Here is a 26,568-nt window from a genome sequence, read left to right as displayed (position 1 = left end):
CACTGGAGTTTTCTTGTAAACTTTACAATTTTAGTCTTTTTTCTTTTGAACACATCCTTCAACTCCTATTCCATTTCTCCCTGATAACAAACTCTTTGTTACAGCAAAACATCAGCATGAATTTTTGCGACAATTAAATTTGCAGAATGAAAAAATCAACAATGACAGAATTACTTCAGATTGTACTTCTCCATGTGGCAAAACACCTCTAAGATATGGAGTCTTTTTTTTTCTTAGGAAAAAGAAATAATACACCTACTAATATACATTGAACAATGCAACAGGTAAACCCTGACTGTATCTGATCTCATAAATACAAATAAAGCAATTAAGAATGAATCATTCCCACTAGAATACAGACCTCTACCAATAATCATGTTGCCTAAGAGATATGGTGCAATTTATATGACAAAGGCAAGATAACAAAATTGCTGTGTCACTGAAAGTCYCTGTAGCAACAAAGTAAATCAAGCAATTGACTACAATTTTTCCTCAAATATATTCAGCTGGGAATATCTTTCTTTATTCTGCACAGAATTTCAGGAGCACTATGGAAGAAAACTTGTATTAGGAAAATTATTGTATCTTTAAGGACAGAAAACCATTATGCAAAGCAAAATGAAATGCTCAGTTAAGTAATTCTGATTTTTTTTCCCCTCATAATTTTTTCTAAAAGCATTTCTGACCTCAGCAGACAAAAGCAGTGTTGAGGAAAGACAGCAAGGAGGTTTTAGTACTGGGTTAATTGGGAGGTTTAACAGCACTGTGTTTGCTACATTATGTTCTGCACACTGATGCTACTTCTAAACTTTTAAACTTGGACAAGAATTCATACAGCTGGCTCAAAGCTTAGGATGTGTGGACACAGAGAGCAACAGATGGAAAAYAGAAGACACTGTTTCCATCTGAGACTACTGCTTTGGTTGATGTTGCCTTAACTATTTGGGTGACACAACTTAGTGAATAGTTTGTTAAGAAACAGTAAGTCAGTATTTTGCTCTTAATATTCTGCAGTTTGGATTTCTAAYCAGCTAAGAAAATGTTAAGTCTTTAAAAGGATGTAAAAGCTAGCAGAAAGAAAAACAGCCTATTGGTTTTCTYTTAGGAAAATGTATTTAAATAGAAGTTGTACATCCAAACAGAAAGGGTAAGCAGAGAAAAATTGCGAAATAATTAAAAACCAAAAAAAGCCAAAGATTAGAAAATAACCTTAAGTAAGAGGAAGAGGTTGTTGAGACAGCTTAGCAGAGACAAAAGGCACTGAAGAACAGAATCATCCATATTCCCACACTGTAAGATAAGGTAGATAAAAAGCCAATTAATCTTTGCACTGTATTTTGAAAAACATATTTTAGGGAGGACTGAACTGTGGATGCAGCCACTGAACACAGCAAGCCATGCAATAAACAAGTAACTAAAAGTGCCTGTTGCATGAAGCCATTTTTAAAAAGAAAATAAATTCCTTACATGTTTACAGATTTTTGTGGCTTTTTTAAATTGGAGACTGCAAAGCCCTTGTGCTGGCCCAGCATCAATCCATGACTTAAGGAAAAAGTTCCCATCAGTGCCACTTGSAGTAAGCTGGCAAATAAAGTTAAATGGAGCTACCCTGTGAGGGCTGCCTGAGATTTTAAGCAAGTCAAGAGTTGCCKCAGAAACAAAAATTCAGGGCCAGTGGTCAACAGCTCTTGACTCACAACAAATTACCAAATATTAACAAACATGTGGCTATTTACTTTTAGGATCATACCCAAATCTGCTACCAGACCTTGCACAGTGTACTATGAAACTATGCAGGTCTATCAATAAAAGTSAAGTGTTCAGTACACAGTTCAAAAATAGCAGCCAATATGACCTCATACTGTAAGAACAGAATGTGCAAGGGCCTGAAAAACTTTAATTCTAAATCAAAATGTGCTCTATAAAGCAAAAGGTGAGAGKGAGCAATAGTTGAGTCATGCAAAGCAACAGTTAGCAAGAGACTCATATTTTARTACATTAGCAATAAGTTTAAGTGCATTTTTATTGTGTTATTTACTCCAAGACTTTCAATAATTCTTATTTGACACTGGAAGTTGGGAAAAACTTTGTGGAAGCTTGGTGAAAGTGGCACCAATCTTTATGACTGGATGAAGAAAAAAAACACAGYGCTTWCAGGTGTAGCATATTTAGATAATGYAASTACCTTAAGCTGAYTGTTAAATTCATCCATTTCAGCAAGTTTAGAAGCAGTTTCCTTCTCAAGAGCATCTAGTTGCTCCTTAAGTCTTTGGCATAATTCTTCCTTTTCTTGGGACTTCCTRTGCACTGAATTGACTCCTGTACCTGCATAAGGAAAGACAAGCAATTTTACGAGGGTTTCTGGGGTTTTAATTTTTTTCCCAGTTCTTAATAATTATTTATTATTTTCCTATTATATATACAACCCAAACTTCCTTCCTCACAAAAATACAATAGCATGAGGAAAAAATGTCTYGAGCACTGAACTGAGGCAAAGAGGCATTCCATGTAATATACAGAGAATAATTTGCAAGTTTGTTTTTCTTTTAAATCTCAGACCAATTTATACCAAACTCCTCTAGACACAGACTTCCAGAGTAATTTGAAGTAAAGACCAATATAAACTTTACATAAAAGAACTCCCTTGAGTTTACACTAGCAAAGAAAGGACAAGTTGTAATAATATCTGTGAACTAAACAGTCTGTATAAATAAAGTTTCAAGCAAAATCTGTGCTTTTAAAAAAAAAAAAAATGTTTGTTTGTCCCCTATCTGGAACATGATGGAGATAATGGAATGCAGATGAGACAATGGCACTAATTGGAAAGATGCAAAAGTGAAGGTGTTATTAATACCACTGTACCCTTCAGCCTTGATTACAACAATGCAATGCAATCAAGAACAGAACTCATTTGCAGGCACTTACTCTGAGTGTTTTCAAGTTGAGCATTTTTTATCCTTTCACTTAACAATTGCTTTTCAGGAACCAAATAGATTAGTTTATTCTGATAATCCTGTAGATGTCAAAGAGAACATAACGAATTTTTAATATTGTTTATGAATCAGTAAATAAAACTGAGTGAATTTTCAAACATAAATTCAAATCACGTTAATGAAATATGGATGCAAGTTATCATTACTGGATAAAGAAAAAATACTTCTATAATCTTAATAGAAACAATATTAAAATGGAAAGTTTTTGACTCCAAACCATTAACTCAGATGAAAAAATATTTAACAAACATGCTAAAAGTGTAAATATTATYACAAAACCATTTAAGGTGACTGCCTGAAGTTTAACATAAAACAGTAACAACATGAAAACATGATGAGCAGAAGCATTACATAAAAACACAGCAGAGGATAATTTATGTTAGTCAACTGATTTGATATAATTCAGGTCTTGTTACTCAAATAAAGAAAAAAAGAGAAAAGAGCAGCAAGGTAATTCAACCTAAACACTAAATTTCTCAGAACACAGGACAACATTCCTCATAAAAAATGAGTCTGGAGCCATAAAAGAATTCATGATTAAAGAAAAGTCACCATTATYGGTTCATAAAAGGATAGCCGAGGTTTTCACAGCTCTTCTCATGTGACTATCAGCTCTTTCCAGTACATGTAAYTATTTCTTTAACACCACACACAAGACTAAAAGCCTCTGCAATGCTGACAGTCTTGCCTATTTCYTCTCTCCACTGCAATCCAACTGACTCCATATCCTTTCCTATGGGGGTGCATTATCAAGCATAATGGAAACACAGAATACCATAAAGGAAAACCACAAGCTAACAGAAAACTACACACCTCGAGCTGTTGCTGTAGTTGCTTGACTTCCATGATTCCTTGGTCATATTTCCTATCCAAAGCCTCCAGCTCATTTTTTCGCATTTGCTTTTTGCTACGAATATCCTGCAACCTGCCTGAGATCTGCTGATGTTTGTCAGTCTGGAAAGAAAGCAGAGACAGATCACACCACATATGGCAAAAATCCCTYTGCTAAATCTGTGGGCAGGTTAGTTCAAAATCAGTTCTCTAAACAAACCCAAAGCACCTGATTTAGATCCATCATCCCAGAGTGGAACTCCTAGTGGGCTATTAGTGCAGATATTGATATTTGTACAATTTAAAATACTGTATTTCAGAATGTGTAGTGAAATTCCTTTCTTACCAAGGCTTCTAATTCAAGATTAAGGCTCTTCTTTTTAGAGGTCAACTTGACAATTTCTTCTTGTTCCCTGTTACGCTGATTTAGAAGTTCTTGGCGACGGATTCTCTCCCATTCCAGTCGTCGCTGGCGCTCGAGTTCCTGCTTTGCTGCCTGAGGAAAAATTGCATTACCTTAAATTACAGTGGAGATGCAGAATTCAGAGACCACGATTTAATATAATGTGCTCTACTTCTAAACAGCACAACAGCAACAGAACATCATGTCTTCCCTAAAGTGCTCTTATACACGTCAGCATCAAAGAATRGAGGAAGTGATCCTACAAGATTCTTCATGCCACGCTCATGACTCTGGATGAAAAAAAGCTTCATAATTCAGAAAGCCTCTGGAGCTTGGAACACTGCCTATAAAACAGCACATTGACAGATACTGCTCGTAACATCCTTTGAGTATTTCACAGAACTACATAAAACATGGAAGTGTGATGTATGCACTGAGACACCAAGTAGAAGCAAATTTGTCTTGAGTTCGCCTGTCAAAATGTTATCAATTATGAATTCAGTACAGTCTTGCTTGGAATACAAATTCTTGCAAAAATGCAAGAAATATGCCCAAGAAAATCTTGTCTGTCCTATGAAGTATCTGAAAATGTTTAACCTATACCAGCATTTCCAACAGACAGAAATGATGTCCTCTCTCCAAGACAAGCTGGCATCAGCCAGGCCAGGAGATGGAACCAAAGCCAGCACTCAAATCCCAGATGCTGTATGCACACACACATTACTTAGAGCATTAAAAAATAATGTTAAGAAAACAACCTCCCGCCTCTCTATTTCTTTCCTCCTTTCTTCYTCCCGTTGTCTCTCCAGCTCTCGTTGTCTCTCCAGCTGCCTTTCCATCTCCAGTTGCCTCTTCCGTTCCTGCTCCTGGCGCTCCCTCTCCCTTCGCTCCTGTTCCTCCCGTTCTTTCTGAGCTTTTCGTTCAGCCTCTCTCTGCTGCTGCTCCAGCAGGACCTGGCGGCGTTTTTCCAGCTCCATATTTCCCCTCTCGTAGTTGGCTTTCCTTTTGTCCTCAAATGTCACTAAAATAAGAAAAGGTCGTTATTTCTGCCCTTTGCAAAACACTGCTCTCAAACAAGGACCTCAGTCATGCCACTAAAGATAGATACTTCTTGGCAAGYTCAGGTTGTTCAGTCATGGATGATGTAAGCATCTTGCATTTGTTTAAGTATTATTTTTCTGTTCAAAAATACCTCTAAATTTTCCTAAGTTTACTCCAACTGGGGGGGAAAGAAAGAAGAAAAAGTTCCAGTTTAAAAATGACCACAAAAATGATTTGAATGTCACAGGAAAGCCTCTAACYCTAAAGAATAAAAGAGGAAAGAATGCAAGAGGAAAACATGCAAGAACAGCTTTTATAAGCTAGGAGAAGACTGTCTGCTGCTAAAAAGGTTTTCTAATGTGCAGGAAACATTAACACATGGATAAAGAGCTTTGTTTTTARGGGTGTTCCCTGTAAGAGCTCCTGGAGTTAAAACTATCAGAAACCTAAACAGAAGCAAGCTCAATTACTGCACACAAGGATAAAAAGAGATACAAAGGAATGGTATGGGCCCCCAGCAACCACCCTTCCAAAAAGAGAGGCAAGTCCTGTCTTGCAGTGTGCCTGTAACATTGTCAGTAACAGAATTTATGTTATGTTCCAATTGCTTCCAGTTTTCAGATAATTAAACTACATTGCCCCCTCTGCTTTCTGAACGTCCACTAATGCCAGGAACTTTCAACTGAAAGAAAAAATTGCAGTACCATGACAGTGTCTGGCCATGAAGGGTTTATTTTCCAGAATACATTATTAATCAGCACACTTTTCCTTTCCTACAGCTAAAAATAGCCCCTGTCCTTGCCTTCTCAATTCTATTAGATGTAACAGGCTGACTACATCCACTTCACAAACTCCCTACCATGCAATTTAAAAGGCATCTAGCTCCTGCAATGAAGCTCTCCATGGATTTGATTATGTCTTCCATTTTCTAAMGGTTTCAGAGCCCTTCAAAAACAAYCCCATACATTAAGAACATGAATCCTGTTTTACCTGGCTGTTTTTTCTGTGGCTCCTCTTCTTGCACAGGTTGGTAAGAYGGCAGAGTTCCATTTATGTTTTCAGTATATTTTCCACTCCTGGATGAAAAAAAAAAAAAACCCACCTCCCCATTATTAGAGAAATAGCACAGCTGTGTTAAATATATCACATTTAATTGCCCTCAGTGATTACCTGAAAGAAGGTGGCACCAGCTCAAGGGGCAGAGTCAGGGGCAGTGGCTGCCCGGCTTTGGCCATGTCTGTGAGGTGCATGGCCAACACAAACTCATCAGCCTTCAGCTGCCCATCTCCATCGATATCAGCCAGGGACCTGCAGGGGTTCAACAGCAGCACCAATTAGAACCAAACACCACAATCACTCACAGGTGACAGCTGAAACGAGGCACTGTGGAAAATGAGTTATAAAACTGACAATTCCTGTGAAACGTTTAGGTAAAAATGCTTTGTTAATAACATAAATAATTGATGAAGGGAGATATTATTTTGTTTAATYACATASTCTYATTCAGATCACAGAATCAYGGAATGGTTTAGGTTGGAAGGGACCTTAAAGATCACGCAGYTCCAAMTTCCCTACCATGGGCAGGGACAYCTTCCACTAGACCAGGGTTGCTCCAAGCCCCATCCATCCTGACCTTGAGCACCTCCAGGGATGGAGCAGCYATAACTTCTCYTGGCAAYCTGTTCCAGTGCCTCACCACYCTCACAGGAAAGAACTTCTTCCTAATATCCAATCTAAAACTACTCTTTCAGTTTGAAGCCATTTCCTCTTGTCCTGTCTCTACAGGCCCTTTTAATAGCCTCTCCCCATCTTTCTTGTAGGGTCCTTTCAGGTGAACCATTGTTTTCAGCATCACTGAAACTCTCTTTGCCAGCCTGAAAAATCCAATTCTCTTACATTTCCACAAAATACTGAAAAACGGACAGGAAAGGGTAAGAGATATCTCTTGATTTATTGCATCATCAACAGAAGAGCTGGAAAATGAATCCAGGACTGCTCTTAACCAGCTGAAAACGCTAATAATCACTTCTTTGATTTTTTTTTTTTTAAGCCAGAGAAAACATTATATAAAATGACACAAAATTCTACAAGAGGAACCTCTGACAGAATTATTTTTTCCCCTTGTGTCTCCTTGACAGTGCAGGGAAGACATGAGCTGGCCCACAGTACCTTGGAGGGGGCAGGAAAAGGATCACCTGCCCCTTTCTAAGGAGAAGGTGATCATATTAGCCTGCAAAATGCTTCCCACACAACTGGGGGTGTGTAGGGTGTGTGTGTGTTTGTGTGAAACCACCGAAATGCAAGAAAGCAGGAGCCTCTCTCAAAGAACATCTAAACAGAATTGCTGAAATGCTTAGACTGCACGTAAGCAAAATGCTGAATAAAACCACAGCTCATTAAAAAAGCAGTTAAAAAAAAAAACCCTACAAAAAATGAAATGACAAAAAAACCCATCACAAACACACAGGCCACAGTGAGAAACAAAAGCAAGAGATGATGAAATTAGATTTTTGTTATGTTCACACACCAGCACTATTCACACGTAAGAGCACTATTATCACAATAATTACCATGAATATGCACCCAGTAGAAATACTGGTAATTTCTTAGGGCAAAACTGAAATTTGGGCTGTTATTTCTCTCTACAGGGGCACACAGAGTTCCTTGTACTGGCTCCTGATACCTTCAGGATACACACCCAGAAAGAAAACACCTGATTTATTCCCCCAGATTCCAGAGAGGAGCAATGCAACCCCACACTCCGTGTTTCCCTTCACAGCACTCAACCAAGCAAGCTGAGCTTTGCTGCTGCTAAAGACAAAAAAATKACTGTCCTGGGGCAGAGGAGATGTAAAGTTGTTGTGAATTCTGCTGGGCCACTAAATTTCATGTGTAACACCTGAATTATGCCTGAAGGTGTAGCCTAAACCACCSTATCTAGCAAGGCAGATCATTCAAGCTTTCAGACAACTCTCACCACTTTCATCAGCACAATAAAGGCAACACAGGTGTAATATGCAGGTATCTTTATGGAAACTGCAGTAAAATTTAAAAAAGATGAAGGGTTACTTAATTTTTAATCTGCCTCCATACTTTAAAAYTAACAACCTAGATTTCAGAATCCTGCTTTTGAAAGGAACAAGCCCTCATTTCAGTTCAGGAAGTGCATCCCTGAATCAGAAAATGAAGTTAACATCTCTTCTGTCATAAAAGAGTTTAAGAAACACACAAAAAGTGAAAAATTATATTATCTGAAGGTGTATTTAGAAATGTGATTAGTGAAGAAAGTTTAACAAGCAGCTTAGTTTCTGTTAGGATTTCAGATCTATGGTGTCTCTTTATAATTTCTTATTAAATAAAGTATATTTCCTCTCTTAACACCATAATCACATTGAATCAGTAACTGAACTCACCAAATAGTAGCCAGCTGAGTCTGTGAAAGATTTGATTGCAGAAGGGCATTCCTTGCTTGAAATCCTTAGTGAAAGTGTAAAAGGTTTTAATAAAAATAAACACTTTGTTCAAAGATTCACACGAGATAAAAAAATGGGTCACGAACTGGGGCATGTTTATTTTTAATATTAATCTAATCCATTTTCATCAGTTGGTTTTACTTCCAAGCTTAACAACAGGCTTACAACCTGAACACAATGAAGATGTAAATATTCTTGTGTACTTTTTTCACTCAGAGCACCTAACAGAAAAGCTGACATAAAAAATGAGTATTTATGGTAATCCCCACAGCTGTCACAAAAGCACAGCTGGCTGTTTTGGCTAAACCTTGAGCTAGCACCTGGAAAGCTTTCCTTGGTAGCAGAGAACCACAAATTTTTCTAGGCAGGCCAATGAAACCTTCAGCTCAAAATTGACTGAACAATGGAATTCTGCAGTGTCTTTCCTAAAGCGGTTTCTTTCAAAACATAAAGTCCAAGTATCTAAGCAAAGACTGATACAGATATACAGGAGCACATGGCACAAAAATCATCATGAATGTCCCCCATTTTCACGAAAAAAGAGTCTCAGTCCAACRAGTGATGCTTGAAAAACACCTGCTGACTTTACAGAGCTGAATTCCACAGCATTCTGCTTCTCAGAGTTTTCTAGTCAGATCCCACCACTGCCATGCTGCTTTCCCTGCAACAGCTGCTGCAGCTTCCCCAGTGTATTTGGCTCCTTCAGGTCTARTACAAAGCCCAAGTCAATGAATTGATGGTTATTTCCATTTCTTGGGTGSCTGATACCCACTCTCTCCTGCACAGGTCTGAACACCAACGTTTCAGCTTTTATTTCACATGCAAGTCAAATCCCAAGTTGGATTCCACCCCTCAGCTTGTGATGTTCAAAGGCAGAAAACACTCTGGTTTTCCTAGTCCATACCAAATATCATACTCACCTGATAAATATCCACTCATACTTTTATCAAGACTGTTAAATTTCTGTCTGTATTTTAATCTGGAGGCCTGAGGAACTGCCCAGTCTGAGGACGTTATCTTTGGTGAATTCCCAGCTAGTGATGCACTAGAGGAAGAATTTGAACTGCAATATAATTTCAAAACAAAAGAGAACAAAAACAAAGCAAAAAAACCAAACCAAACCAACCAACCAAACATTAAAAGAAAACCAAAAGAGAAAAAGAGATAAAGAAATAACTCTAAATCACTTGGCTTAATAAAGAGGAATTGGAACAGGATATATATAGCATCTTCTAGTAATATGAAACAATTTCCACAAACTTTTACCTCTGCTAACTTGCTAAAAATAATTTCATCACAAATATGGAATTTTACAGTAGGGACCTATCTATATGGAAACAATATGTTGAATTGAAAATCCCGTTCTTCACTGCAAAATAATAGTATAGGAAACCACAGGAAAACACCTCAATTTTCCTAAGAGTGTTGGGTCACTGTTAAGGTAACTTTAAGAGGCATGTAAATGAGAATAAAAATGTATATGATGAACTCTAACCAAAAGCATCTCCCAAAGCTGTTTTAGCCAGCATATTCCACTTTACCTCTTCTTTCTGTTAGTGACAATGACACTCTAAGTGGAGCTTTCCAGCTCAGTCAATTTCTGCAGGATAGTGCTGATGGAGGGTTTAGATATACCCATGAAACTTCCACCTACAACTCCRAGCATATTCAGTGTCCCATCTTTGAAAATCAGACAAACTGATTTGTGAATCCAGCCTTCCTTTTTTAAGGTAATCCCTTGCTCTGCCAAGTCAAAAACCCTATTTGAACTGTTATCCAAAGCAATACAGAATGCTGACAAGAACAAAGCCTCTCCAGCACAATGCTGGATTGACATCCCCTGCATGGAATGAGACAACATGGTGGTGAAAATGCTGCCAAGGATGACACTGGAGAAGGGCTCCTTCGTAAAGCTACAGCACCAACAGAAAAAAGCTTTACAATTTAAAAAAAAACAAACTACCAACCAAAAAAATATTATTCCGGGCACATGCTATACCTACATCATTTTATAAGACATGTACTGACATCAGGTGTGTGAGGAGCCCAGATCATCCACCCCACATGCCCTGAACAGGCAGCAAAGAAGTGCAAGAGCCTCTGAGTCAYTTATGGAACAGAGCTGGGGCAGAGGTGCTCTCAGGACTATCTTCTGGGAGACACCCCTGGATGCCCAACTGGAGAGATAAGCCCAGTCCCTCACTTTAGTCTGTGGCAAAGCTCTAAAATCAGTGAACCACAGCAGGTGATGACAAAGAATCGTAATCTTCTATAATTCAAAAAACAAATTCACACATAAATATTGATAACAAATCCTATTCTTACATGCCTGCTGATTACATGGTGCCCTCAATAATGAATGAGCACAAAATGCATGAACATTGCTTTTATAACCACTTGGTAAGGTTTGTTTCTATTTTTAATGAGGTACATTCCCTCCTTTTTGGCACTGCTCATCTGACCTGCTCACTCTGGATATTTTGTCAAATTTACTGAAAATACTACTTATTGTGCCTATAAAACAATCTTCTTTCAGACTTGATAGATCATATTAGATAGATTTTTAACAAATATTCTTTGAAAACAGAAATGCTACCTAAGTTTTGGAAGGCATACTACTTAGGATCCAACAATTTTAAACTTAATTTCCATACCTGCTAGATCCTAAATCGATTAGTGACTGTGCCTTCTGCATACTGGAACCACCAAACCCTCCTCCCATGGGGCCTAAAGAACCAGTATGAGGCAGCGCTGGAAGAAACAGAAACAACAAATTAACCCCAAAACTGTAAAGCACATACAAAGATACATATTACAAAGTAGATAKAAAGTATTATCTTTATAATCAACATTCACTTTGATAGAAGTAAGAAAAGTTAATCAGTGTCTTGTTATGATTAACTAGTTAGAACAGAATTAACAAATGTGAACTTTGGAGAAAAATCATTTGTAGGGTTTTCTTTTGGGTTTTTTTTTGTTGTAGGGTGTTTTNTTTTTTTTTTTTTTTTTTTTTTTAATTCTCATGCATGTGTTAGCATTCCTGTTCATTCCACAGAGCAAATAAGATTCACAACTGGGGAAGCAAGTACTGGACTGTGCTATACTTACTTGAGGAGAATGGTATGGACAAAGGCTGCAGAAGGCTGGATGTTCCATTTGGCAACGAGGACGTACTGACAGAAGGCACCAGGGGAGCAGAGATAACCAAAGGWGGAATGGAAGTCATGGAGGTCAGAGACATGGGAGCTAATGGTGTGATCGCAGACATAGACGTTGGCATGGACAGATTTGGCATACTACCCATTCCTAGAGCAAAAGCCAATAATTCACGGTTTAATATTGCAGGATTTCAGCAAGAAACTGGGTCTCTTATTGTCTGGGAGAAATTACACAAAGGAACTGGTGTCTGGAATGCAATGAATTAAAAGAGGTGCTCAACTTTTTCTCTAAATTTATACATGACAGCTCACAGGGAAAAATATACTGAAAAACAGGAATTTAAAAAGAAAAATCTTGACAAGCAAATTAATTCTCAGTGTGAGCTTAGCTACTATTTCACAACAGAATAAGATCTGKTTTTCTATAATTGCAGCTATACCTAGTTCTTCAACAAGCCTGRCCCCTGAGAGACAATTACAACACCTCAAAAGCTGTGACAATCCTCTGCAGGGAAAAGCTGAKGCTGTTTCTGAACTAAGGCTCTTCCAAGTATCAGCCTTGGAAGAATCCACAGGGGTGAAAAGTCCTTATTAGGGACCCACGCTTAGCAAAAGGTTTCTAGAGGCAGCTGCCTGAGGCAAATAAGGGCACCTGAATTACTGGCTGCATCCTGTGGAAAACAACAGCGTGCTGGTGAGAGGATGGAAAGTTAATAGAGGGAACTRAATGCCAACCTCAGCTCCCTGCAAATGCATGCCCTTGTACCCAAACACACGCGATTTGGTGATGGGCAGACATTTCAAATAGTTATGYAATTAACAGATGCATACATTCAATTTCAGCATAGAAGTCAGCACTCATTTTGTAATCCATCTGAAGTCATTGTGGGGATTCTGTTGTGCAAAACAACACAATAACAAGCATGCACTAAATCCCCAAACACTATCAGAAAAAAAAAATCAAAGTAATTCTATTCAGTTAATCATATGACCAAAATAGACAATCTGATTCATTTTGAAAAAAATATATAAAATAGCTGTTCTACCAAAACTTTGGACCTTTTACTAAATTTAACTTTAAAACCCTGAGCATATATAGGTGATTGAGTAGGAGGGAGATAAAATGAGACCATCTGCAAGTCAGATAGCAGATGTGAATGACCTTCTTGTCAAAATTCAATAAACATTTTTCTTTATTTTAGAAGTCTTCAAAGRATCTAATTATCAAGAATATCAAGAAAGTTACCCGGTGAATTTCCTAAATCAGAATATACTTTTTTTTTTTTTACCCCACTGATTCATTAAACKCTCATGGTCAAATTAATACTTTTATTTGGCTGCAATTAACTGTGGTTTTTTACCTCTGAACACTAAGTAATTATATATTCATAAGTACCAAAGCGAGCTGACATTAGTGGTGAAAACACTGGAGTTTGTTTCATGACAGGAGGGAGAACTGAAGGCAAGTGCTGTCCTTGCAATTTCAGCTTGATGAGTTTCATGGCTATAGAGAACTCCAGTTGATCCATTTTCCCATCCTTGTTCAGGTCTGATAGCGTCCTTAAAGCAGAAAAAAATAAAATTAGAGAACAAATGGAAATTTTATTTTTTAAACAGTAAGAAGCCTTCCTATCAGATTTATTTACTGGATTTATACACRGAAACAAGAAACTACTGCAAAGTAAATTTTCTACTTTTGACACCATTCATATGAGACGTTTGAGAAGTTTAACTATCCACTTCTGCATGTTCAGTTTTGAAGTTGCTGTATAGTAAATASTTAATTCCTGAGAAAGCAGGAAAACATTTGGGAAAGCAGAAGTCTTCTTGCCCAGTGGATTCACTTGTTGCCTCTACTGCAAGACTCTGCTATGCTTTTTTCCATGCTTCTAGGCAGAATAATTATTTTTAATGAATCCTTAGTAAGGTAAGGAATTAATGCAAGAATCTGGAACAGGATGCAGGAGGATGCAGAAACCTGCTAAAGGCACTATGCACTGCTATGAAAACTTCATTAATTCACAGTGTGGTGAGGTTTTCTAAGCATGATACCCACAACTGTCTTCCTTTTGACACTTATCCAAATAAACTTAATTCAAACAGGAAATATATGCAACAGTGCATACATAATAAAATTTCTGGTCAGACAGATAATATAAAATTTTATTAATATTTAAGCATGCAAGGACCAAGCACAAGATTATAAATAAAATTAGGAGGAAAAAAAAATCAGACTAATTTTAAGTTACATTTTTCCTTTGATGCTGTTACTGCTCTGCATAAAACCCTAAGGCCCACAGAAAAATTACCTTGCCCCTCTTTTTCAGACACTGAAGTGGTCTGGTTTAGTGGTGGTGGTGCTGGTTGGACTTGGTAATCCTAGAAGTCTTTTCTAACCTTAACAATTMYATGRTTCTATGTGTCTGAAGAATAAACTAACTTGCATTTAGTTATTTTAATTTTTTTTYYTWMYKKTTTTTTAATTAATTGTTGGTACATATGGGCTGAATCCTTCCTCCACATGTAATAAAACTAAAACCATGATTCAGACAACACTTTCTAYTCTRACTGCTGAAAGTCTCTGTGAAACAACACAACACACCAAAGGCAATATTTGAACACTATGCATCTCCTATCTTAAAAAAGAAAATCAAAMAGTAAAGAACRCCTTACCATATTTCAGCAAGGATTGAAGATGGTAGACCTGACTGCAAAAAAAAGGTACGTGCTTGATCACCTGTGATAAACAAGGAATAAAAGGCAGACTTCAGACCAGAGACAGATTTTGGAAGAGCTCAGCACTCTCTTGGGGGATCAGGTTTTCGACAGAAATCCCCATGGTGGAATGCCAAGCTTTCCAGAATTTTTTTATAGCTTTTAATGCTGGTGACAGTGATTGCCAGATACCCATGTACACAACAGGGACAGTGATGTTTATGTTTACATCTGAGYGAATTACAGATGCTTAAAGCAAAGACTTCAGGTTACTCTTTTAGCTCTCTCTTCCCTTATATTCATACACAACCTTTCATTTCAAGTACTTGCCAAATAAATAACAAAGCSTGCAGATGTAGAGCCAGCTGTGGCCCAAGGGTAGTCCCTGGGACTGCATAYCTTTCAGCTGCAGGTAAACATCAACCTCCCTGTTTTGTTTGGCCAAAGCAGGAGTTAAGGTGCCACTTAGCCAGAAAACGTGCATGTTCCAAACAGACAACTTCCCGTTCTGTCCTCAGCCCTTTCCAGCCTCAAACCAGGAAAAGCAGGGCCAGTGGAGCAACTAGACAGGGCATAAATAGATAGCTGGGCAAGTAGGAGCCATCAGGGCTGCTCTTTAGGGCCCACCCCCCGTCCCCACAAACAATTCTTAAATTAAGACATCTTTGCCAATGAACTTGGGTCTTTCTTGATATCACAAGCAGATTTTAAATTTGAAACCTGTGAATTCTAAGGTGCACAGAATTGTGACCCAATTGTTTCAGAGGAGAAGCAGCTGAGTGCAACTGGAACTGACAGCAGGCCCCTGCAAAATGCCAACAGTCCACCCAGAACCTGCTGAAGGCCCAACGGGTAATAAATTTCAAGCAGCTGCTAACAAGGACAAGCTGTCAGCATCCCTCTCCCTGCCTCCTCCTCTAAACAAAGACATCTAACAGTACAGCATTCTCTCCTCAGACTGAGGAGAGCCACTTCTGCTGTGTTTGGTGTCACTTGCCACAATAGCTACTCTAAGTGCTTCCTGGCAGCCTCCCATCTGAGCACAAACTGTGCCTGATTTTCTCTGGTTTCTGAAAGGCAGCACATAGCTGGAGGCTGCAGAAGTGACAGGGTTAAACAAAACAGTCCTCCCGTGCCAGACCTTAGAGGAAAGCTTGTTAAGTTTACAAATAACCTGTGGCTGTTTGCCTGAAGAATAYGGTTATTAGTCACACAACAAAGGGCTGGAAATAGGATGAAGTTCCCGAACTGTTTTACAGAGATAGGTATGTGTACACAGAAGTTAATGTGTAATGCAGAGACTCGGACCAACCTGTAATGTAACCTCCCGTGGGTTTAAGGCTATCAAACTGCTTGTCATGCTTGGCCCGCTCTTCAGAGGTGATGGCCCATATGTTTGGACCTCCTGRAAAAAAACCCRAAACAAACCAACAAAAAAAAAAAAACAGTGAACAACCAAACGGATTGAAATTTTTCAAAAATAAAGCACGTCACTTGAAAAATAAAAGCTTGGCTTTCTCAAGAGACAAAGTTAGATGTAGACACACCCAGCTCCTACCAGTTTGGCAAGGATGTTATGCAACACAAACCTGCTTCCCAGATGTGCAAGCTGAGCTGAGACAATCCCCCAGCCAGACTGCTTCACCCTCAGCTTTCAAACAAGCTCTGTCATCTTTCAAAGCTGGTGCAAAGCAGCTTCCTGTCGCTGCTGATTGTTTGCAGCCCGGGCAGGATGTGTCTCACCATCCCCTGAGCGAGCCAAACACTCCCATGGCTCAATGATGAACAAATGGCACTCAGGTTTTCATGCACAGGGTTACCACCCTCCAGCTGCCAAAAAGACTTACACTCGTCCTCCCAACACTCGAAACATTAAACTGGGACTGCCAGCAAAATTATCTTGGTTTTATCTCACAAAGGAATGACATTTTGGGCTGTGTTTTTTAAACAGCATGCAATTCCCRTGTCATATTTTTCAACACTTTATGAAGTATAAAATATTACAGCGTGAGAGTGGGAATGAGAAATTACAAGGAATAACTGTGTTTACACAGCTATGCTGGTAATACCAGGCAGAAGCAAATGGATTTTCAGAAATGCTCTAAACTGCTGCATAAAGGTCAGGGTGTTTGTTCTCTGCAGGAAAAGCAGTTTGCCAGAAATAATTGGGTTTGTTTCTTAAGTAGRAGGAAGTTTTAGTTGGGAAGTTCTTGACAAATATTTAATTTTCCAAATCAATGAATGCAAGTGTTAGCCAAAATTCTGAATGGAACCACTCAAAACAGTATTGAAAGGTTATTACATGAAAAACACTTCTAAAATTACATTCTGCTGAGCATTCCCACTTCCAAAGAGCTACTAATCTATTGAAGTGTTTGTATTGCTCACAAAAAGACAGTCAAGGGAATAAATAATTCTTCTAATAAGATATCAACAACTTGCTTTAAATGCCACAGCACTTGGAAAGAAAGTTACTACAAAATGCTCCCCCTTCCTACATAAACCTTATTTCAAAGGTTTGAACCTACAGATTTCAAGAGCTTTTTGCACTGATTTTCAAAGAAAAACAGCAGTGGAGGGACCATGAGTTGATGTACTTGCCAATACAGACACAGTAATGATGTTAGTAATCTCTCATCTGTGTTTATCCACATAAAAAAAGACATCTTCCAAAAAAGACTTGTCTCCACTTAAGAAGGTCCTGCTAAAATTGTCATTTTTCTTGCATGTGTATAGATTTTTTTGCCCTTGTGTCTTAACAGAGAAATACAAATCGTTAAAAAGACCCAAAGAAAACACATCAAAAACTCCTTTGGGAGACGTATGACTGAAAAGATGTGAAGGCATTAGGATACAACCTTTACACACTTGAATTTGGCGTTTTTGCTTCCCTCTCTTGGGGATATACCTTTTCTTTTTAGTGTGGCCTCATTGAAAGAGACTTCTTGCAGGTTACATGTGAAATTGTACTTYAAGACCCCCCCTTTTTTTCCTTCTGTTCACATGAGTATAAATAAATCTAGGTTAGACACTGATAAAAAAGTGCAGTAAATCTAAATCAGATGCGTCGAAGTCGATGGCCACTGTATTACTGTAAGACACAAATGAGGACAACTTATGCCCAATGGCAAAAATTAGAGCAGCACTTAGATTTCTTTGAAATGCTGATTTGAAGATACAAATGGTAAGTGCACAATGTGGTTATGATTATAGAAATTATCTCAACAAGAAGAAAAAATGCTCCTAAAGCTGCCAGCAGCAATATCAGAGGGCTTGACCATTTTTTCATTTATGGAAACCAAAATATTAACAACATTATGTTTTCTTTCTATTAAATACACCTCTTCAAACATCTTTTGAAACAGRTAACTACAACACTCATCAGCTTTTTAAAACTGACAACAGAAGGATTAAGACCACACCACAATATATTCACATGATCAGTGGCTGCAAAGTGATAAAAACACAGTAACCAGTGCTTGACTGGAGTTATGACCATCACCTTAACCCCTCTAAAGAATCCAATTTACATTGTAAGGCAACTTTTATTTATATATGCACAATTTCTTATTTATAYATGACAAATTAAGCAGAAGATGGCWATCAAYCTTGAAAATAKAATGTATTTCTGTATTCAAAGAATTGGTTTACGATCTGGTAAATTAGGTTTCCACTCCAGCCATGAATTTGAAGTTTTACACAGCATTGTCTCAAATGTGTTAAAACCTTGCAGGTCTGCAAATCACCAGATTCACACCTGCAGCTGGATGATGATTAAAATTTCATTCAACAAGTGAGTCAAGATCCACATTCACCCTTCATTCTCATTTTTGCCTTCCTTAATACACCCAAGAACGTCACCATTTTTTTCACACTTGATATTTTGCACACTTAAACCTCTCAAACAACATCTTTAAGCTTTTTCTGATCTGTGCCTGTGATTCTATGATCAAGTCCAACATCCCTGCAAGAAGCAGGAACATCWTCAACTAGATCAGGTTGCTCAGAACCCCATCCAACTTGGCCTTGAACMCTTCCAGGAATGGGGCAATCCACAGTTTCTCTGGGCAATCTGTGCCAGGGCCTCACCAACCTTGTAAAAAATTCTACCTTACATCTATTTTAAATCTACAATCTTTTAATTTAAAACCATCACTCCTTTTCCTATCTCAACAGGTCCTGCTAGACTGTTTGTCCCCATCTTTCTTACAGGCTCCCTACTGAAAARCCACGAAAAGGTCTCCCTGGAGCTTCCTTTTCTGCAGGCTGAACAACCCTGTTTCTTGCAAGTATAAATGTCATTTCAAAAAACAATCTTTGCCTGAAACTAAATTACTATATCAACAAGTGCTTCTACAGCCTTCCACAGTCCYAGTGAGTCAGTGCAAGCAGCTACTGTCATGGAATAGTGATAACTACAAATACACATTATCAAAAGTAGATTGTGGGCATGTTTCAGAGAACTGAATATATATCCTGAAAATACCAACTTGCTAATAATTTCTTTTCAAAAGTAAGAACAATTCCAGAAATTTCCCTTTCCCTAAGGTCAGAGACTGAAAATCTTACTTTTCTGATGATTAATTCCACRAAGATATGCTCTCTGCTGGTTTCTTTATAGGCATGGAAGAAAATAATGTAGTAGGTCTTRAAATCCAATCTTTAAAATTACAGATTTTTTAAAATATAATCATAGCAGGAACTAGGACCTAGAGGACAGCCATTCAAGTCAGCACAGATCTCCCAGCGAGATTTTTGGTGTTTGTCTATAACTGAACAAAGACCCAGAAAATTAAGTTTTACCCTAGCACCACYTAAGAGAGTTTGCCATCTGCAGCCTGAAGTAGAACAGGTCATTGTTTTCTGAAGAGAGGTTAAGAACTGTTGGACAATGAAACTATTTGTTGAAAATAAAAAAAAAAACAAAAAACCAAACAACCAAAAGAGCCACCAGTGCTTCTGGTAGGATCCACAGTGAAGGCAGTCAAACCCCACCCACACTTAATATTTAAAGCATTCACTGTTTTTTTCAACTCCCACCCCATATGCCACAGAAACAAGATAAAGAGAACAGCACAAGAGGGAAGGCTAAAGCACTTKGAGCACTTATATTTAGCTTAACCAGGTGCTCGTGGCTCTTTTCATGCCATCACTTGGCAATACAATTAAGCAAAGTAAAATCTGTGTAGAGAAAAGGTCATMCTAAGATTGCTCAAAATACCATGAGAAAATACCACACCAGTCTATCTGAAATAAACACTTTGAACAACAGGACTCACAAGGTCTTGGCAAKTCCAGAAAGCACATCACGACACCAAAGTGTTGCGTTTATCTACAGTACAACCAAGATCATCACAAAAACACAGCCAGAATAGGTTTGAAACTTTCTTCTTCTGTGCCACCACCATCAAATCATGCTACAACCCTCACAAATATTGTGACTGCTTCCCAAAACTACCACAAGTGGTAAAAACAGACATTTAGTGCCACTCTGRGAAAAGTTACACTGCATGATTCACACACAACCAAGTTCTGGGCAAGCTGAACTGTGATGAAGGAAGACTACTCCTTTTCTTGGAAGGGCAAAACTGCAGGAAGAGTCAAACATCTGCCATCCAAGATGTATCATCTGAACTTATCTGGCTTGGCTCAGCCGTTTTTTGCACCAGCACGCCTTCAGTTCCAGGGTTGAGAAATGTCTTGCCTGCAAATGAGATTCAATGAATCTTGCACAGAGACATTGCTGTTCTTCATGGCAAGTCATGCATGGATCAGAAAAGAAAACTATAGGTGTCTGCTCTTCAGAGACACCCCTCTGACCACAGGATGGGCAAGAAGCAGTAAACTCTTTCAGAGACCAATGGTGAACCTTTAGCTCGCCAAACAGCAGTGAAATACAAAATTTTTACAAATCAGTTCCCCACCAAAAATTAGAATGATTGCTACTACTTGAKCTAGAGATATTGCTGCAGAAAATGAATAGCACATTACTACTTTCCTGATTCAGCATAAATCTCCCGGACATCTTCAAGAGATAAATATTTTTTCTCAGCTGTAGCTGGTAAAATTTTGGAGGGGTAGAAGAGTGGAATCTCTCTGACAAGAAGATACCTCATTAAATCATTATTCTTYAAAATAGGTTCTTTAGAATCTTACAAATTCATRCATRAAGCAAGACCCACCTAGATGAAGCMARCACTGTWTTTGCCTACCCTGCCTTTTCAGAAATCAAAACTCAAGAAATGCTGAACTCCAGAGATTTTCCCCACAAAGACTTTCCCTAGAACAAAGTAACCAATGTCTTCACTTGCTCTTTTTGCTTACCAAAAACCACATGTCTATATTAGTAAGACTTTTGGAAGACAGAAAAACTTTCTTTCCTAGAGAAGACTGGTACTTYTAGAGAAGTCTGAATAAATGTCAGCACTGGGAATTGTTCTTGATATCCAATACTTGAAACCTGGACTTGAGGCATAGAAATGTCTCCACAGATTCCCTATTCCAAACCAGCTAATCAACAGTGAAGTCTCCTTCACTCGCTCAGTCCAAAACTCCACAACACATCCAAGAGCTCAATGTCACACGTGGAATCTGCCCACGTAGAAAGTCCATGTGGGATGACAAAGACCCAAACACCCAAAGCTAAATAGGATTTTAACCTAACTCTCAAGACTTCTCTCAGGGTTGACAAAATACAGACTGACCTCATCCTCATATAACAAATATTTCAGTGTGGCAGCACTCATAATTTTCTAGTGTTGGAAATAAGCAACTATGCTGGTGATTAAACACCTTCAGTTCCTTAAAGTTCATTTTAAATAAGATACCTCTCTAGGTGAGAATAGGGGGGTCTGTTTATGGCAGGATCACAGCATTTCAGGAAAGCTCCAGAAACATCTTTACAACATTCATCAGACCAATAACCTTCTGAATAAAATCAAGGACTTGCTTTGATGGGCTGCCAACATCAAAAGTGAAACAAGCATTGTTCATTCCTTAAAACAGTAAATTACCATTGGGAAAAAAAAAATGGAGAAAAGAAAGTGCAGTCCCAGTAGAAAAGCAAATAGACTTRAAAATGCTCTGTAAGACCTCTGCCACTGGCTAGTATTGCCACAGGCAAAGGATAGCTGTAGAGAGAGCAGCAGGAGTAGTGGTAAGGAAAAACCATAAGACATTTCTCACATTCTCAAGAGAACTGTGTTTGTTTCTCACTCACAGGCATTGCTTGTTTTTCTCTAATAAAAACTATGCTCCTACGACCTACAAAGTTAATTAACACCACAGAGATAATAAACCTAAATTGAAAGAGCATTCCTAGTACATGAGGACGAGTGATTATACCACCACCTCTTTAACTATCAAAAAAACTAGCATGAAGCTTCMTAATGACCATAAATAAATATTTATCCCTATGTTTAAAGATGGGGAAATTTCAGTGCAGACATGCAGCAATATGCCTCAAGCTGCTAAGGGGTTTTCCTTAATGCAACCAGCAATCACATTACAGTCTCCAATTAGGAGCCTYCAGAGAGTTGTCTGGTCTAGGACATATTGAGATAAATCTAATAATTCCAGTCTTTCTGTGTTTGCAGATAAGTTTACCACAGAAGTATTTCTCACAGATTGGATTTAACACTCCCAATTGAGATGCTAAATCAGACTTCTAATTTTTTCTCAGTGGTAAGTAAACACTCCAGGAGTCTGAAAATATACAGAACATTTTACCATTAGYCTGAATTTGAGATTCCTTATCAGTGTTATTGCTATTTTCAATATTTGCTTCCCTCCTTCACTGTTGATTCTATATATCAAACACAGGATGAAAATGACTGATAATCAGTATTTACCCTTATTTAGGAGTGCTAATGTGTTATGAACTAATATAGTGGTGACTTTGGGTCCATCCCAAAGCATCACTTGTTCTTCCTTGGGGACTGCACCTGCTATTCCCAGCTCCCATGATCTCAGGGCATGGCAGGAGCCACAAGTAATCTCCTTCCAGAATACATCAATCCCCCAACTACTCGTCCTATCAAAAACTCTCCACAGAGGCTCTCAGTGTGTTAAGCAACACCAAGACAGCTGCCAATGAAAAGGAGTATCTCTGTGCTTAACAATAATTTCAGCAACTTCTTTTAGTGTGCATAGCTAAAAGGAAAAACWTGTAGCTAAAGCATGTTAAACACASGGAAACATGATTCYCCTTCAATTTTGTATTTTCACTGAATTTACAAGAATTGTGCCCACTGAAGCCAAGAGAATTGTTAAAGATTTTCAAGCATCTCTGGTGTGTTATCCAGAAATGTCTGGTRCCTGCAGACAGGTTGTTATATACTGTCAGGCACATGCAAGGCTATATGATTTGGCCAAGAAAAGCTTGCTTAATTGAAGAGYAAATACAGAAATGTGGACAAAGCAACAGCAGCCACACTGCATTTCATATCCTCTACATTATGTAGAAAATTTCCAGATATTTTACATACTGGGCACCCTCAGGCTGAGCAGCTCACTAAAATCAAATATTGATCTTGTTTACAGTATCCACCTGCTCCTGTGAGACTTGCAGAATTCTGCCTTGGTGATCTTGCCACTGGCAGCCCCCACTTTGACACACAAAATCTATCCATAAAGGAGGAACATTAGAAAACACAGAACACTCCGTGTCATGCAATGATCTCAATGCAGAAACATAATCCTTGCTTTTAAGGAGGAGTATAATCCCCAAAACAATTTAGAGATACATAATAGTGTAATCCATGCTAACAGCAGAGATCCAATTATTTTCTGAGCTCTACAGCACACTTGAGTATTCSAAAGCACTTAAACTATCAGTTTGTAACAAGAGGATAGTATTTCTACACTTTATAAATATCACAGAATCTTTTCGCTCATTAAGGCTATCCATTTTCACAATATCCTTTTTAATTAAATTATTGCCAATTCCATGGAAGCACTTAAAAAAAAAACCCAAAAAACCAAAAAGCAAACCAACACACCAAGGAAGAAAATTATTGAAAAAATTCCAAACAAAGTTTTGTTACAGTTTCACTAATGTCAAAGTACATTAGGAAATGTGCAAAAGAAATGTGCATAAACTTGCAGTACTCTGAACTTCAAATGAGCATGCTACCTTTTAYACTAGTTTTCAGTAAAATTATTGACAATTTAGCCAATAGGGTTTCTTTAAGTTTTAATGAAGCGGGTTTTCTACTTATCATCAATAAGTGCAATCACTGTAACATGCAATGTTGGTAAACTCATGCTTTATTATTGAAAGTTAATTAACTTTGCCTTTTCTTACATGAAGAAGCTGGCACAGAGTTGGGCTTAACCTAAGGCCTTTGCCAAATCTAGAACCAATACCAGCAATTAATATAAAATTACTGTCTGCCTAATTCYGGAGAAACAGTGGAATCAGCTGTAGCTGCTGAGTTACCAATACTGGTGCAACACATGAAACAAACCCATTCTTCTATCCAATCACAGCTCTGTCTGTGCCTAGAATCACAGAACCACATTTAAGTTGGAAAATACCTTTAAGATTCTCGAGTCTAACCTTTAACCCAGCACTGCCAAGCCACCACTAAACCATGCCCCTTAGTGCCATCTTTTAATACCWCCAGGAATGGTGACTCCAACATTGCCCTGGGCAGCCTGTTCCAGTGCTTCACAGCCCTTTCAGTAAAGAATTTTTTTCCAATAATTAATCTAAATCCCCCTGGCACAACTTGGGGCCATTTTTTCGCATCCTGTCCCTTGTTCCCTGGGAGCAGAGCCCGACCCCCACCCACCCCTGTCTCCTGTCAGGGAGTTGTGCAGAGCCAGAAGGACCCCCTTGAGCCTCCTTTTCTCCAGGCTGAGCCCCACCCAGCTCCCTTCAGCTGCTCCTTGTGCTCCAGACCCTTCCCCTGCTCCGTTCCCTTCCCTGGACATGCTCCAGCCCCTCAATGTCCTTCCTGAATTGAGAGGACCAGAACTGCACACAGGATCTGAGGTTTATCCTCTCCAGTGCCCAGCACAGGGGAATGGTCATTTCCCTAAACCTGCAAGTCATACTTTTGGCTGGATTTTAGACGTGGAAAGAAGAAAAGAAAAAAGTCACACCAACGAGAGTCTTTCCAACGGAATGTTTGAAAAGGTCAAGTAAGCAATATTATCACAGCATAATATAATCATACTTTGCCAAATTCTCCAGCTTTACAACATGYCTCCATTTGCTTTCAAGGTGAGCAAACTTCCAGCTGACACACTCCATGGCCTTCCTTCCCAGCCTGATACAGGGGATGCAGGAGATGCTGACCCTTCAGTTAAGGACAAGTCAGAAGCTTTTCTGAGTAAATTCATCAACCTGTGTAGTATCAAAGACTCCCATGAGGAAAATAAAAAAATTTAGTCCCACGTTTGTGGAAAAAGACCATCAGAGCTTAGACAAAACTTCTCTAACCCTGGAAAYKGATGTTTTAAGCTACTGCTGCTCAYCAGCATTTACAAAACACCCTATGATTTAATTAAAAATTTACAAAAGGACAATTTGTTTAATTATTGTCTAGCAAATCTCTGTRGAGTGCAGCAAAACTAATAAGATTCAGGTGAGTTTCCATCTGTGGCAGCCAATAAATCTTTCTGCACCAAGAGAATGCAGGCAGTAAAAATACCAGGCAACAGGATGCAAAATGAACCTTGAAATTAGGTGCAGTAAAGGAAATTATTCTCCCACAAAGACATACACTGACAATATCAGAACAGAATTCTGTGTCAGGAATATCAGGTCCTTTCTAGTAATTTTTGTAGTTCTCATCACTATCTGGCTATCAGAGTAAAAAACACATTTCCGAGTTCTCAGACTTCAGGAGGAAGTCTGGGATCAAGAGGAAGGCTGATGGGTTATATTTACAATGGAGAACTTGGACAGAGACTTAAAAGAGAAGAGGAAAATAAATGAACAAAGAAAAAAATTATACAGGAAGGGTGGGAGAGAAAAAAAAAAAAAAGAAGAGGCATTTCCTGAATAATCTTGGAATAAAACAAAATTAGGAGATAATTCAGGAAACAAAACATAGTAATGAGAGACTGAATATTCCCCCAGCTGAGCTCCCGGCACAGAGCACCAGGCTGAGCCAAGCATGTGCTGGTACCGCTCCAGGATGTCTCCTCAGCCCCAGCACAGCTCCTCAGCCAGAGGTGGTACCTCATCAGTAGAAGGAAAATTCACCGATCCCCAATCATTTAAGGAATCCAAGACATTTCATCATCCACAGCTTCCTACAGCTTTCACTGTTTATCTGACACTGTGCAAAGTGCTCTGTGTGATTGATATCTGCCAATTGTACTTTCATCTGATACTGGCTAATCCTTGTGTTATCAGAGATTAATTAACATTGCCTTGCCTACAAAATAATGGATGACCTTGGGAAGRTGACATCTACTGTTTCCACTATCCCCACTCTTTCTTTTCCAAGCTGAAATGTCTCAGTCAACACAATTATTCCACATATGGAAGCTGTTCTGTAACTCTGATCACTCTTTATACCCTCCTCTTTGTAATTTCTAGTCCTGGCAGAAAAAAAAAAAAAAAAAAAAAAAAAAAAAAAAAAAAAGAGGAAAAACTGGAAGAAAGCACAAAGGAAACAGAAGCAAGAATGAGAGTTTGCTTACACAGAACTCCTCAGAAGGTTAAATTGTTAAATTACCTATTAACAGAACCTGCCAACTATATCCAGCACACATACAATATTACTTTCCTAGCATGCACGGGGATTTGATTTAAAATATAACAAATTAAAAACTGTTCAGTTCATGTTCATACAACCATTGGTACCAGTTTATATCATAGCCCCTAATCCTACCTTGACAGTGGCTCATAGGGACATTTAGGCACTAGAATTTGGAACAGAGTTCTTCCCTGGATATTACAGTTTCTCAACTGCCAGCAACCTGCAATTTGGCAAGCT

The 26,568-nt window shown here is 38.5% G+C and overlaps 1 protein-coding gene across 3 annotated transcripts in view; it reads right to left on the bottom strand.

Moving 5' to 3' along the window:
- The window catches only part of ITSN2 (intersectin 2), a 79,119-nt gene that overhangs the window by 32,352 nt on the left and 20,199 nt on the right, over positions 1-26,568 (bottom strand). For all 3 annotated transcript variants that reach the window (XM_057390410.1, XM_057390412.1, XM_057390411.1), the window contains exons 3-16: positions 15,927-16,019; positions 14,573-14,636; positions 13,296-13,459; positions 11,850-12,047; positions 11,396-11,492; positions 9,662-9,786; positions 8,682-8,745; positions 6,439-6,576; positions 6,259-6,344; positions 4,986-5,248; positions 4,171-4,320; positions 3,807-3,947; positions 2,926-3,013; positions 2,186-2,325 (exon numbers count right to left, since the gene is read on the bottom strand). In XM_057390410.1, the coding sequence (XP_057246393.1) occupies positions 2,186-2,325; positions 2,926-3,013; positions 3,807-3,947; positions 4,171-4,320; positions 4,986-5,248; positions 6,259-6,344; positions 6,439-6,576; positions 8,682-8,745; positions 9,662-9,786; positions 11,396-11,492; positions 11,850-12,047; positions 13,296-13,459; positions 14,573-14,636; positions 15,927-16,019 (1,811 nt within the window). The remainder of the gene's footprint in view (positions 1-2,185; positions 2,326-2,925; positions 3,014-3,806; positions 3,948-4,170; positions 4,321-4,985; positions 5,249-6,258; positions 6,345-6,438; positions 6,577-8,681; positions 8,746-9,661; positions 9,787-11,395; positions 11,493-11,849; positions 12,048-13,295; positions 13,460-14,572; positions 14,637-15,926; positions 16,020-26,568) is intronic.

This window comes from Malurus melanocephalus, unplaced genomic scaffold (assembly GCF_030028575.1).
Source record: "Malurus melanocephalus ecotype Western Australia unplaced genomic scaffold, MMel_1.1 scaffold_26, whole genome shotgun sequence".
NCBI classification, from domain to species: domain Eukaryota; kingdom Metazoa; phylum Chordata; class Aves; order Passeriformes; family Maluridae; genus Malurus; species Malurus melanocephalus.
The sequence above is the reverse complement of the archived record's forward strand: the minus strand, read 5'-3'. Positions and strand labels throughout refer to the sequence as shown.